Source organism: Xyrauchen texanus, chromosome 40, assembly GCF_025860055.1.
Source record: "Xyrauchen texanus isolate HMW12.3.18 chromosome 40, RBS_HiC_50CHRs, whole genome shotgun sequence".
NCBI lineage: Eukaryota > Metazoa > Chordata > Actinopteri > Cypriniformes > Catostomidae > Xyrauchen > Xyrauchen texanus.
The window spans coordinates 30716841-30731058 of NC_068315.1; the positions used below are offsets into that span (position 1 = coordinate 30716841).

Below are 14218 nucleotides of genomic sequence, written 5' to 3' on the forward strand. Positions count from 1 at the left end.
CGTTCAGAGTCGCCCGTCATTGGTTCGAGCAAGTTGCCGCAGCACAGCCAATGACCGAGCTGCCTTCGCTCATTGCTGTCTGCTGTGCAGCTGCAATGCGTTTTACATAAAGACTTCAATATTTCTCGAGAAACTGAGTTTTCCCATAGTGTAAGCTACTTACGCAATACTCGTTCCCTCCTCTCAGGGAACCGAGGTTACGTTAGTAACCAAGTCGACTTCAACTGTAGGTTTTTAAAAGTGGTTGAAAAATAACTGTGAATGAAAAGTGCATTGAAACCCCATCAAGTCCACCAGAATGAGATCTGAATCCACTTTTTAGTTCAGATAAAATGTGAGACCTGGTTTCTATTTCCACTCCATTGCACTTCTGAGTAAATGGAAAAAGGTCTGAATCCATTTTTTTTGTATTTATCAAAATAATAACAATATAATTTTGTTGACCAAAATGTACAGCCCTTCTTTTACATCTTCAGATTTTCCAGTGCATTGATATTCTACGCTTAACATTTCGATCGATATTGCTCTGGGAAGTGTATATTTTAATTTTCCTGGCACTCGCATCAGGCATATTGAAGTATCAGAACAAATTTAATGACCCAACAGGGTGCAGAATCTCAACAGCTCGCAATATTAATAGATGAATGTTATTTGACTCATTAGAAGTCGCGCCTGTGAATAATAATTAGGTAAAGCCTGATTATACAGAACCCAACTGTAATAAGACATGAATTTAAAATGTTTCTTCAATCTAGATTTTCTCTACCACTCAGTGCAAACACACGTATTAACTCCCAACATGAAGTACACACACGGGAAATTGATTTGTGGGTTTATGACTGAAGTGCAATTTTGTTAACTATTATTGACGGGGAGTCTTCCATTAAAACAGTTGCCGTGGCAATGACACACATTTTCCTTTCATTATTGTGGGCTGTGGCGCAGAGAGCATGCTAATAATAACACATGCCAATAACTTTAGCCTCAACGCATGCTTATTTTAATACAGTAACCAGGACAATTTATGCAGCTGCTGTCACGATTCCAGAGGTCTTTTTTTTTTACCTCTATCTCCGTCCTCAAGCTTGAATAGATATTTTGACCTGCATATTTTAAAGAGACAGGTAGATATTAAAGCGTGTTTGTCCAGGCTGACTCATTGACAGGGAGAATATATTGGGTGAGGGTTGTTACAGAGGGTGGAGCTGTACAGGAATGTATCTCAAGGCCTGTGTTTGACTTTCTGGGAATTCACCGGCCCTTTTGGCAAAACTTTTGAAGGTTAAGCATGTACATTAGCAGTGGTTGTATTTATTGAAGTTTAGTCAGCGGACCCTGGTGTCTACAGAAGATATTTGGCTGATAACAGACAATGTCGTAGTGAGGGTTCGAGTGTGTTATAATCATAGGGGCTTTTTGATGTCGTAATCTGGATTTATGGAGCTATTTGTAAAAGAAAAGAAGCTCAAAGAAGACATGCTGACAGGTGATTTTAATAAATAGTCCTGTAAACTCCCATTACAAGCTCAGACATGTTTCAGAGTTAACTTTAAACAAAGACAAAAAGATGTTTATCAGTTTTTTTGTTGTTTGTTTTTGCTCTTTGTCCACCTAAGGACAGTAGGTAAAACTACATAAAATATGAGCTTTTATTTTAATTGTATTTTATGAGGTCTGGAGTTATTTCAGCCTTGTTACCAAAATTTGGGACAGGTCCAAATAGAGTTTAAAACTCCCAATTTTTGTGATTGTTATTTTCTATATACTCTAGAATATATATATATATATATATATATATATATATATATATATATATATATATATACACCAAAAATGTCAAAATAACCACACACAAAAAAAGGGTATAATTTGCCAGAATGGGTAACAATGTTGCAAGTAATAGGGTTGAATAAGCTGATATTTTTAGAAATAAATAGAAAGTTATTTTTCTAGTAATAAGGGTTGAAAGTAACAGCGATGGAAAAAGGTATTTCTTATTTCATTTACATTTATGCATTTGGCAGACGCTTTTATCCAAAGCGACTTACAGTGCCCTTATTACAGGGACAATCCCCCCGGAGCAACCTGGAGTTAAGTGTCTTGCTCAAGGACACAATGGTGGTGGCTGTGGGGATCGAACCACCAACTTTCTGATTACCAGTTTATCAGTTATGTGCATTAGACCACTACACCACCACCACTCTATTTCGGTGGTGTTCGCTGAAATATTTTGGTCCATTCTGCATAACGCGACGGCTCATATTAGCTTTACGCCACTGATCGGCCCCAAAGTGCGTCGGCATATATATGTAAATATGTTTATAAATAAAATAATATTGGGGGGAAAAAAGCCAAAACGGGTAACAGGGTTGAAAGTAACACAGTTGACAGCTACAATATTACTAATTAAGGGCTAGCAAATTTAAAAGCAAGTGTATTTAATTTGTGATTTGCAAAGACAAGCACAAGGAAGTCGTGCTGACATGTTATTAGAATAAACAGTTTTGTAGACTCCCATCACAAGCTCAGGCATGTTTGGGAGTGAATTTTAAACAACTTTTTTGAGATGTTTATATGAATTACCTTTTTTTTGCAATGTAAATGTTTCTATTTTCTTTCCCCTCCTTGAATGTATCTGTCTGCTTCAGCTTTTTGTCTTGTAATGTGACATTCTGTCTTATTGTGAAATAATGAAGTCAAGAGACTTAATATTCCATCTCATCAAAACAAACAAAAGTTAGTTTCAAAAATGGCTGTCACAGATCCTCAAACCAGCACTCAAGGTTTATAGAACAAAAATAACATGAAATATTAAAACTCAGGGTTGTTTTACACCACATACATCTGTGTTGTATGTTTAATTGGTCCTCTTTGGCAGCGGCGAGCAGTGGAGAGGTGTTATGTAAATATATTCCCATAGAGGCCCATTTGACATTTTGTGGGGCACTTGAGCTGTAAATAGGGAGCAAACTGATATAGGAAAAGAAAGAGTCCATCCGTTCTGATCTGATAAAACCTGTTAGGATTACTAATGCAGATTTTAGCCTATTGATTTTGCAACCAATCAGTACTTACCTGTGTGTTTTCCTCCATCCTCTTCACAAAGGCTTCTCTTCAAGTGCATTAAAGAAAATTGTATAATGGGATTTTCAGTGCTCTCAAATCATACTGTCGTCCTAGCCAATTATATTGCAAATGATAAGAAATCGTTTCTTTAGTAAAGGTTCGATTTTATTAACAGTGTGGCTGTAGAGCTCTTTTGTGACCTCCTCTGTAGCTCAAAGCTAAATTTAATCAAGAAATCTGTATGTAGGGTCCATGCATGATTAGCACGGCCCTTAAAAGATGGACATTTTGAGACCGGCCTCAGTTGTGCTAATTGCAAGTAGAGGACGAGGAAGTATGTAATGATTCCAAGAGATTCATTCACAGCAATTCTGTGATTCTAAAAGCTATGATTAGTACAGATTGGTAACAGTTCTACATAACTCTACATAAAAAACTATTTTTTTTTTTTTTAGCTTTTATCAACACTGAAAATTATTTCATATGAGATACCTTGCAATTGCGTGGTTGTGAGTCTGTCATATTAAGACGTCCCCCTTCTGTTGTACGAGTTGGTATTGCCCAGCTAGATAGTAGTGTCAACTGGTACCTGATACTTTTCTCAGCGCTGGCCAGGATGTATGAACTCACAGTTGTTTGTTATTACTGGAAGAGGATTTTTTTAAATGCTTTTATAGATAATGCTGAGACAGATTTTCATTCACAGATATGAATCCTTACAATTATCAGTTTTTATTAAAAATAACTATGTAGTGTAAAATGTCAACAAATGGATATAAAGCATTCTTAGATTTAAATGTGGATGAATGGAGGAATCGGTTTTCAAGCGTCAAGCGCCCCCTGCAGGAATAAAACTCACAAGACAGTCAGTGGCTGACCAAGTGGAATTTCGGTCTGTAGGTCTGTAACCCACACAAAACATTTGTATGAATTTAGAAGCAGGAAATATATCACAAGAGTCATATGTGGAGTCAGTGAAGATGTTAAAGATGTCCATAGAAATGATCAGTTCTGTTCATGTTGAGGAAAGCAGACCAACATTTCAGATGAGCAGGCAAGAATTCTAATTTTCCGAAAGGGTAAATATATTTCTGAAACATTAATCCTAATGCTTTGATATAATACAGTGTATAATTATTTAAGATTATGCTTTGAATTAGGGATGGCAGGATTATACGGTTAATATAACTTTAGAATTTAGAATCCATTGTTAAAAACTGAGAAATGCTTTATATATATATATATATATATATATATATATATATATATATATATATATATATATATATATAATGTTGTATTATATATAATGTATAAATATATAATATAAAATAATTTTCAGTAAGATTTTGTAAGCCTAAATGAAAAAACTCTCATGCCTATGTGGATACTGGAGCTGTTGCTATGGTTACGGATGGTGATCACATTGTGCTTTAATGGCCAGGTGTCACGAACTGAACGTGAACTTTCAATTAACGTGAAACTGAAGCTAAAACACAGAAATTCCAAAATATAACAGAGGAATTCGATCTACCAGACTCCGACTTAAAAAAAAAAAAAGCGACTTAAATCGGCTGTATGGCATTATTTAAACGACTGACTGAAGACGACTGATGTGAACAAGCTGACAGAAAGTCCTAGAAAGATACACATTCTACAAATGAGACAGGATGCTCCACTAGTCACCCAACAACAAACTAGTAAGTTTAATATTTTTAGCTGTGTTGATATTAAAGTGATGAATTAAAGATGGCACTTTTTGTACGATTAAGCGTGCCGACTGCGCGCGGTGCATTTGCGTGTACAGTAGTTACTTTCAGCGAGTAAACTTTAAAAAGTTGCATCTTAAATCGCATTGCTTCTGTACAAATTCACAGTTTCCCTTCTGACACGCACTCGATGTTGTGTCGAATGAAGTGACACAAGGGGTCTTCCTTGGGAGCCTCACATACCTCTGAACCTGGCAAACTTGAGAAATTGGCAGACAAAATTTGCATGTCCCACCCCCAGACATACAGGTATAAAGGGAAGAGTGCGTGTGTCTGTCTGTCAGAATTTTTCATCTAAGCCGAGCAGTTGTGCAACAGCAAGGTGAAGTTCACCACTGTTCCACTCACCTTTGTTGGCAAGAATCACTGCTGTTGGATCTTACGGCACGTTTCCAGCTGGCGTTCTCTCTCTCTGCATGCTGTGCAGTCCACGCCCCTGAGTGCTTCGACAGTGCTTTCACTGCCTAAAAGAGTGTTTTCCCCTCCTAAAAGAGTTTGTATTCTCTAAAAGAGTTTGAGTTTCCACTCATAAAAGATCAATAAACAGGACGCATCTTTTTGAAGATGCACTTCCATCTTTGTGTAGTTCCTGGTTGCGGTCGATATCTCTCCAAGACCGACGGCCACATATGCCGATTTGGGGATGACAATGGGCTCGGTTTCACCGGGTAAATCCCCACAAACCACCCGCCCCCCGGCACGCTTGCATACTTCCATCCGAGCTCGGATGAGTGCGGCTCGCCTCCCGGCCAGCCGGCATTCTCCCTTGAACCCCCGGAATTGGATGGTGTCATCGTCGCTGCATCGGAGAGTGCATGACGAGCTGACGTGGTCGTGGAGGGCACCTTTTATTGCCCCGAACCGACCTCTCCGCTCGTCAGCTCTCACTACCCTGGATGGCAGGGTTGCCCACGGGTACACGGAGGTCCCCCAGGTGGACAGAGCGGTTGCGATCCACCTGTGTCCCGAGAACGCCGCCACCTGGCGGGACTGCCCAGTACTCCCCTCCAGAGCCTGTAGGATGATGTTATCACTGACTTCAAAAGCCTACAGCGCTACAGGACAGGCCACCTCTGCCCTGCATGCCATGGCTCTCCTGCAGGTCCACCAAGCCAAGGCATAAGACATGCCGTGGCATCGCCAAACCAGCGCACCATGCCTGCCCACTGACGCCGTCCCCCTGTGGTCAAAAGACAGGCAGCTCCACCTCAAACCGGGCTCAGCCCCAGCATCAAGCACCTCACTGGCGGCACACGCCCCCCGTCTCCAGGAACCCTTCCAGGACCAGGAAAGCTCCTAAGCACTCCTGAGATAGACGACCCGGGCAGTCAGGCATTCGCTCCGTAGCTGGTACCAAGACCACTCCATCCCCCGGTGGAGGGCCGGGAGGAGAATCCTTGTTTCCCTTATTTTCGTTTGCCGCACCGCCTTCGGGCTGCGGTAACCACTTTCTCAATAAATGGGCGATTTCCATTTTATCTAGCTGGTTTGTGCCATTCTCATGGCACCCCGGCTCCAAAATCCTACAGTCCCGGCTCCCAGGACGCAGTCACCTCGCCTCCGGACCAGCGACTGCTCAGCCCCGGCAGGCCAGCGCTGACAAGTTCCGAAGATGCCTTTCCAGGACCTCATCCTCAGTCTTTAACCCACCCCCTGCCGGGTGCGTGGAGCACGGTAAGTGCTTTGAGTCTTTTCTCAGCACCCAAGCCTTGGGACAATCTTCTGTCACCCGACGTGCTATTACTTGTTCCCCCCCGCCGCAAAGCCTCACCCGGTACATAAAAATCTATCGTCCCTCTGGGCAACACCCAATACCGTTGCAAGATTTTATAATCTCAGGGTTCAGTCGGTCTCGGTAGAACTCGGTAATGCGGAACAACCGACCCGGTGTCCCTCATCAGGCAGGCCCTACAACAGTGACCGCTCCCCTGTGTGGCTTCACAACCCACGTGGTGTATTTGCACATGTCACCTCATCCTAGTCTGAGCAGGATGTGCCTCTGCAGGGTCTTTTCCCCCTGAAAGAATAGGATCAGGAAAGACCGCCTTCCCCGACGCATTTCATAGCGTTAAGATAGCCCCAGAGAGACATAGAGAGAGGAAAGGCCGCTGCTGCCAGGCTTGCTCCCATGCTAGTCATGTAGCACCTGTTCCCCCCTCAGGGGTGCTGGGAACCTAAGGTCTGTATATAACACCTTTTTCTGGGGGCATTGAGGAGTCACGGTTACTGTTGTGACCTCCATTCCCTGAGGGGAGGGAGGGAATGAGATATTGTGTCCCTTCTGCCACAACACTAGACCTACCATTGTAAACGGCCGTACCTTATTATTGGCTCTTCAGTGCAAAAACCTGACTGACAGACACATGCCCGGTTCCCTTTATACCCGTATGTCCGGGGGCGGGACATGCAAATTCTGTCTGCCAATTTCTCATTGGCCTTTTCTCAATTTCAGAGGTATGTGAGGCTCCCAAGGAAGACCCCTTGTGTCACTTCATTCGACACAACGTCTCGTTCCCTCCATCAGGGAACGGAGTTTACTACAGTAACCATGACAAATTCATCAATAAATGTCAATTTTAGTCATGATAGGTCTTTAAATTGCCTGCTGTAAGCAATGTTCCCATTAATCTGCATAGTCCATAGGTTTATTTGTTAGGTGTTGAGGACAGTATTTAGAGTCTGTTGATGATTCTTTATGTTGGGGTATCTGACAGACAATGGATTGCTTTAAAAAACTGATGGAGAAGAAAAAACTGTTTAATGCCATGAACTACATGTTGTGATCTCACAATAATCTTACATTTACACTTTTGAAGCATTCTGGTTACATTAGCACATCACTGAGCTCAGGATGTGCATAAGCAGTGTAGTGGCCTAGATTAAAGTCTCTTATTACCTCTTATTTTTTTAAGTGTGTTTACCAGTGTTCTTATTATAGGTCTTCCCTTAGCGTCCACATAACCCCTAGAAATATGTCCACTTAGATGTTTAGACAGTTGTTATCTGATATGCATTATTTGCATCAGTGCTGTTGCATAAGAAAATGTGCTTATAATTGTAAAACCGGTTAATTGTGATTTTTCTTTTCACAGACAGTAATCTAACCGTGAAAAACCACTATACCTCTACTTTGAATATACTTTTTAATTATTTATCTGTGCATTAATTTGAACTGTTATTATGCATTTTGTAATGAAACATTACGACCCCCCCTCCCAAACCGACGCCCCTGCTCAAAATTGTAAAGATGCAAAAGCCAGACTAAATTTAGCCTGCTCTGACCCACCTCAGCCCAGAGTATCAAAGGCAGTTCTGGTGCTGCTTAAATTCTGTGTAAATGAAATGCAGCATCAGAGCAGCCTTAAACTTTGTTGTTGTTATGATAGAGCATATATTTTATCATTTAGTTAACACATGGCTCGCTGTGCATGACACCACGGAGACTCAAAGCATGTGGAGGCTCTTACTACTCTCCGCGATCCACACACACATAACTTACCACATGTCCCATTGAGAGCGAGAACCACTTAATCGCAAGGAGGTTACCCGATGTGATTCTACACTTCCTAGCAACCGGCCAATTTTGTTGCTTAGGAGACCTGGCTGGAGTCACTCAGCACGCATTGGATTCGAACTTGCAGCTCCAGGGGTGGTAGTTAGCGTCAATACTTGCAGAGCTACCCAGGCCCCCCTGTTTCCCTTGTTTTTAATTCCATTACAAAATTTGCTATGCTTCAAGAGATTATAATGAATTTCCCAAAGACATTAAGTACACAGCCTTGCTCCTTTGAATGTTTGTTTGTTTGATTTATTAATGCTTTTTTTTTGCGTTAAAAATTATTAAAAAAATATATATATAAATAAATAAATTAAAATTAAAATAAGTTAATAATTACAAATATTTGTTGTATGGTATCTGTTGTCTATGATGAATTGAATATTAATTCAGCAGATAATGTCAAAATTATGACACTGTAGATTTTATTTGTTTGAGACAGTCCAGAAAGTCCAAGCTGGTTAAAATGGAAGAGGAAGCGAGAGAGAATGAAACAATATGTGCTTCCCATTGAAGAAGACATAATACATTCAGTGAAAGTCCAATAAAAGGATAAGCTGTATAAATCAAAAATATCTCCAATTTATTTGAAACAAGCGTTGTAGTCATGGACCATGTAGACCAGCATATGTAATAGCAATAGGCCACATCATGTTGTTAATGCTCTTGGAAACATAATCAGAATAATTTTATAGGCTATAAAAATATTTTCAGTCGAGTGATGAAACATCTGTCCGCTGACGTGCCTAGTGTAGATAGTTTGCATAGTTATTCAGCCTTTTGTTGAGCAGATGACTGTTTTCTTTTTATTGCTTAATGCTTATTATAGTATCAGGTTGTTAGCGTAGCCATTTGCTAATGTGAGTCTCTGTTGAAAATAGTTATTTACATTTACATTTATGCATTTGGCAGATGCTTTAATCCAAAGCGACTTACAGTGCACTTATTACAGGGACAATCCCCCCCGGAGCAATCTGGAGTTAAGTGCCTTGCTCAAGGGCCCAACAGTGGCATCTTGGTGGTGCTGGGGCTTGAACCCCCGACCTTCTGGTCAGTAAACCCTGAGCCTCAACCACTGAGCCACCACTGCCCAAGTTATAAATTATGTCCTGTACTGAGTGCTATTGTTGTGGTGCATGGAATTGCTGCCAATGTAGAGCGATCCAAATCAGTCAATGAGAGCCTTCACATGCACATTCTTACACCGATTATATTTAATAAGCCGACAACGTGTGTGGTTATGCAAACACAATAAACGGTGTTCCTTTATCGCAAGGTCATAAACGGGGTATATGATAAACTGATCGACACGGTTAGATTTTTGCCCATTACCGGCGTTCTTACCGGCTTATCCAATGTGCACACGTGTTGAGCCTCTTCGCGGTTTGACTTTAAAAGCAGAGAATAACGTGATTATTATCGTAAACGTGATTAAAAAGTTCTTGCTTTGTCTGATTTTAAATAAACAGATTTTTGGGAGGAATCAGCGTATTGTGTGCATGTAAACAGCCACACACTGTTTTTCAGCTGTTTCTAATGTTAACCTAATGGTTAATTGATATTTTTGACTGTTGTGCTGCATTGCGCTGTTTTTTTAGCATCTTGCATTTTTTAAACACTCTATTCAGGCAATTCATCAACCTTTTTTTTAGCATAAATATGTGTTTGGAATGAACAGCCCTTTAGGCCATGTCCTCACTAATACGTTTTCAGTTGAAAACATCTTTTTAATATTTTCTAGCATCATCGTTTACCAAAGTATGCTGTACTAGAGAGGAAATGTAGTTGAGAATGTAAACAATATCGATATGTTTTCAACCAAAAACATATTTTTTGTGTATGTGGCCTTAGAAGGCAGCTGTCAGAAGTTTTTCATTAAACCTCAATATTTACCCCCTGGATTTGATTTTCACACATGTTGTTTTAGCTTTATGAGGTCATGTGTTTTGTAATGTTTTTAAAAATACTTCAATTGAATCAATTGTATTCTTGATAATTAGATCTAATTCTTAATGGAATAATATAAATAGCAAAGCCTAGAATAGGATAGGAATAGGATTCATAACTATATCAGATAATAAAAATAAAACACCTTGGAATTCATTACAGGGGCCCCCCACACACATTTTGGGGGGAATTTTGGGGGTATTTTTTCTTCTTTCGAGGATTCTGACCAGGCCAACAGATGTAAACCCACTGTAAGGCTGTCAGTGGATCATGTTTTATGATTCCCGCCAGCTGAATGTTTGTGAACATTGTGTCTGAATAAAGTAGAATAGCTTGTTCTCTCCAGGGACGACATGTTTGGACTTTGTGACTCGCGTATCATTTTACAAGAGCTCGTATTCTGAGATGGCAGGTATTTGAGGTGGAAAGATGCGACGAGTCTTTGATTCAGCCGACGGATTTTTCAGGTTCTGAAGGGAAGACTAACAGGTGCACGCTATTGCTTGAAGCTCTGATCTCCAAGAACTGAATGACATGGCTTCCTGCCCGGAATCTTTTATATTGCCAATCCTAACAGAGAGTTGTCATGTTAAACCAGCAGCTCAGGCTGTAGTAAAACTTAATAGCCCACAAATCTATATCACAACCCCTGGGAGCCACTCTCTTCAACATCCTCCATTATGCCATGAGATTAGCTATATGGACTCACAGCACTTCCATTTGGATTGAATTATCATTACTGCAAAGCTGATATTGTAGACAGCAAGATTTATCAATGGTCTTTGTGCTGTACATAACATTTCGCTGCATTGGCGACTGAACAGACCATGTTATGTTTTGCATGCTGGAGTGTTGGTGTCCCAAAAATGCTTTCTTGGCCGACCAGCATACTGTAACTAAAAAGACCATGTTGGTCAAAAAGTAAGTTTGCTGATCCACAAGCTAGACAAGCACCAAACCAGAATAAAAGCTCTAAGTCAGACTTTTCAGTTGGTGATTAACCAACTAAAAGTAGCGAAGCTCCTAAATGAACTCTGAACAAATAACATATTCTATGTAGAAGCTTACCTCTAGCTCCTTTTTATTAAAACTTTGTAGTGTATCTAATTACGTCCAGTTTGACTGTAGTTGAATTACCTTTAATTATAAGTAGCTTGTAGTTTGACAAGCTAGAGTTTCAAAGAAGCTTCCCCAACACTGCAAATCAATAAATCCATGATGTTAAACATTGTCTTTAAAATGACCTATACAAGTTTGATTGTGTTAACTTTATTAAGTAAATGAAATAAATCTCAATACTCTTTTTGTCTCTTTAGGTGATGGTGGCGAAGATAGAAGGGTTCTGGTACTAAGCTACCCTCAATATTGTCGGTACCGTTCCATCATCGCAAGACTACGGGAGCGACCCACCTTCCTTCTGACGGACCATGTGGTGCTTGCCCTGGGGGGCATCGCCTCTCTCACCAACAACACCCAGATTCTGTACTGCAGGGACACGTTCGAGCACCCCACGCTGGTGGACAACGAGAGTGTGTGCGATAATTCTGGTAAGTCCTCATTCTGAGGATTTTACAGTAACTGTGTGACTTACTCTTTGAAGTCTGATTGTGGCTTATTAGTTTGATTAAAGATGAATTGCATTTGTACATTTGAGTGAAGAAGGGATAAATGTACAGTATGAATGGAGTACTGTTGTCAAATTATTGAATAACTAGTGGTGATTGCAAAGGCCAGCATCATTATTACTATTGCTTATACTATGATCAGACCTTGCATACAATAAAATAGGCAAACAAAAAAATGTGTGACCCAAGTCCTATCTAGAGTAAAGAATATAATAGAGAGGGTGTGCGCTTTTGACTTGGGCCTGTTAGTAACCAAATAGTAACCACCCAGAACTACCTAGAACATATATTTTTTATTAAAGGGATAGTTCACCCAAAATGTTTTATTTCTCATCATTTTCTCACCCTCATGCCAAGCCAGATGTGTATGACTTTCTTTCTTCTGCAGAACACAAACAAAGATTTTTGAAGAATATATAAGCTCTGTAGGTCCATACAGTGCATGCAATGTGTGTGAGAAATAGGTCAATATTTAAATCCTTTTTTACTATAATTTCTCATCCATGCCCTGTAGGTGGCGATATGCACCAAGAATGTGAATGACCATAAACTAAAGAACAAGAACGTGAAGATGAATGTGGAGATTTATAGTTAAAAAAGATTTATTTGAGCTGTTTCTCACCCACACCTATCGTATCGCTTCAGAAGACATGGATTTAACCACTGGAGTCATATTAATCACTTTTATGATTCTTTTATGTGCTTTGTGGAACTTCAAAGTTCTGGCAACGATTCACTTGCATTGTATGAACCTACATAGCTGAAATATTGTTCTAAAAATGTGTTTTGCAGAAGAAAGAAAGTTATTCACATATGGGATGGCATGAGGGAGAGTAGATTTTTGGCTGAACTATCCCTTTAAGGGCTAATTGGTTTTCTTGGTAATTTTAGACATTTATTATCTTAGTTTTTCTAACTATATAAAAACACACTGCATAGCATCCATTAACAGTATGTCAAATGCATCTAACTCATATGATACTAGACTAGATATATGCATATGCAAAATAACATTATTTTGTTTTATATTATATAAGAGATTAAAACCAACTAAGGAATCTCCCCCACACATTTTAAATATTTTTTACATTTTTGTTATTTTTGTCACATTTGCCCCAAAAACTGGAAAATATTGCACTTGCAATTGTGGAGGCGAGTTATGCACATTCAAGCACCACTCACATTTTTCTGAAATTTGTAAAATCTAGTTACTGCATAATAGTTTGTTTAAAGATTAATGAATGAATGAACATACAAATTAATAAATGATTGAAAATTATGTCCACACTCAACCTAGACTTTTCCACATCACCAAAATAAGGCCTTTATCTTCATTATTTGACTGATGCTGGGTTACCATATGAGGGCAGGCAGAGTTATCGTTGTTGTGTTGCTGTACAAACAGGAATCAAGACTGAGCTGGTGATTGAAACAGACACTCGTGTCTTTTAGTGCAGCAAGCTTGTCGAGTCGAGAGTCAAGAGCTTGTTCTGTGATAGAGTATAATTCTCAGCTGAACTGAAAGCCTGTTTTTACACTGAGGTCTGAGTCCGTCACAGTCCGTCTGCTTGTGTCAGGAACATATTTCTTCAAAAGTGCTACTTTGATTTCAAAGTACAGCTTTGCAGCAACATTTTTGACTGAAAAAATAAATTCTGAAAACTTCCGCTTTGGATGTGATTATCGGCTGTAAACGGCAGTCTCGCTCTCAGATGTTGACTTTGAAGTCATTGTTTACATTCAATAGCTGTGCACGATCATGGTTTGTAATTGCTAGGTGTATTGTGTACACTGATGGTATCTCTATATGTAACAAACAGTGTTTGACGGTATATCATAATAGTTCTTGTTCTGTTATCTGATTGCACAAGTGGCATTCCTGATATTTAGTATAACAGCACTGGGGTGCTTCACTGTTTGGCGACACGCAACGGTTGATCCTGCTTTGGCTTCGTTTGGATCTATTTTAATTTGCAGAGTAAAGAATTTTTGAAAATAACTGGCCGTGGTGTGTCTAAACTGCATGTTAATTAATATGAACTTCTTGTTAAAGAACTGTTATATAAAAGCAACACTGAGCTATCATAGTGAAAAATAAACAAACCATCGGACAATACTGTTACGATTGTTCCTAAGTTTAACATCAAAGTCTAACCTCTTACCCAAATATGATTTTAATTGGAGAATAACTTTTGTGCACCACGGAAGACAGAAAAAAGCAGGGTTTGGAACAAGAAGAGGGAAGTGTATTACAG

The 14218-nt window shown here is 39.6% G+C and overlaps 1 protein-coding gene across 2 annotated transcripts in view; it reads left to right on the plus strand.

Annotated features, from left to right (window-relative positions):
• arid5b (AT-rich interaction domain 5B) overlaps positions 1-14218 on the plus strand; it is a 180627-nt gene that overhangs the window by 68353 nt on the left and 98056 nt on the right. Inside the window, exons 1-2 of one of the 2 annotated variants that reach the window (XM_052112819.1) lie at positions 1279-1486; positions 11655-11885. In XM_052112819.1, coding sequence (XP_051968779.1) covers positions 1438-1486; positions 11655-11885 — 280 coding nt within the window. In that variant the 5' untranslated portion in view covers positions 1279-1437. Of the gene's footprint in view, positions 1-1278; positions 1487-11654; positions 11886-14218 lie in introns of those variants that run through there. The other variant, XM_052112818.1, reaches the window with a different exon arrangement.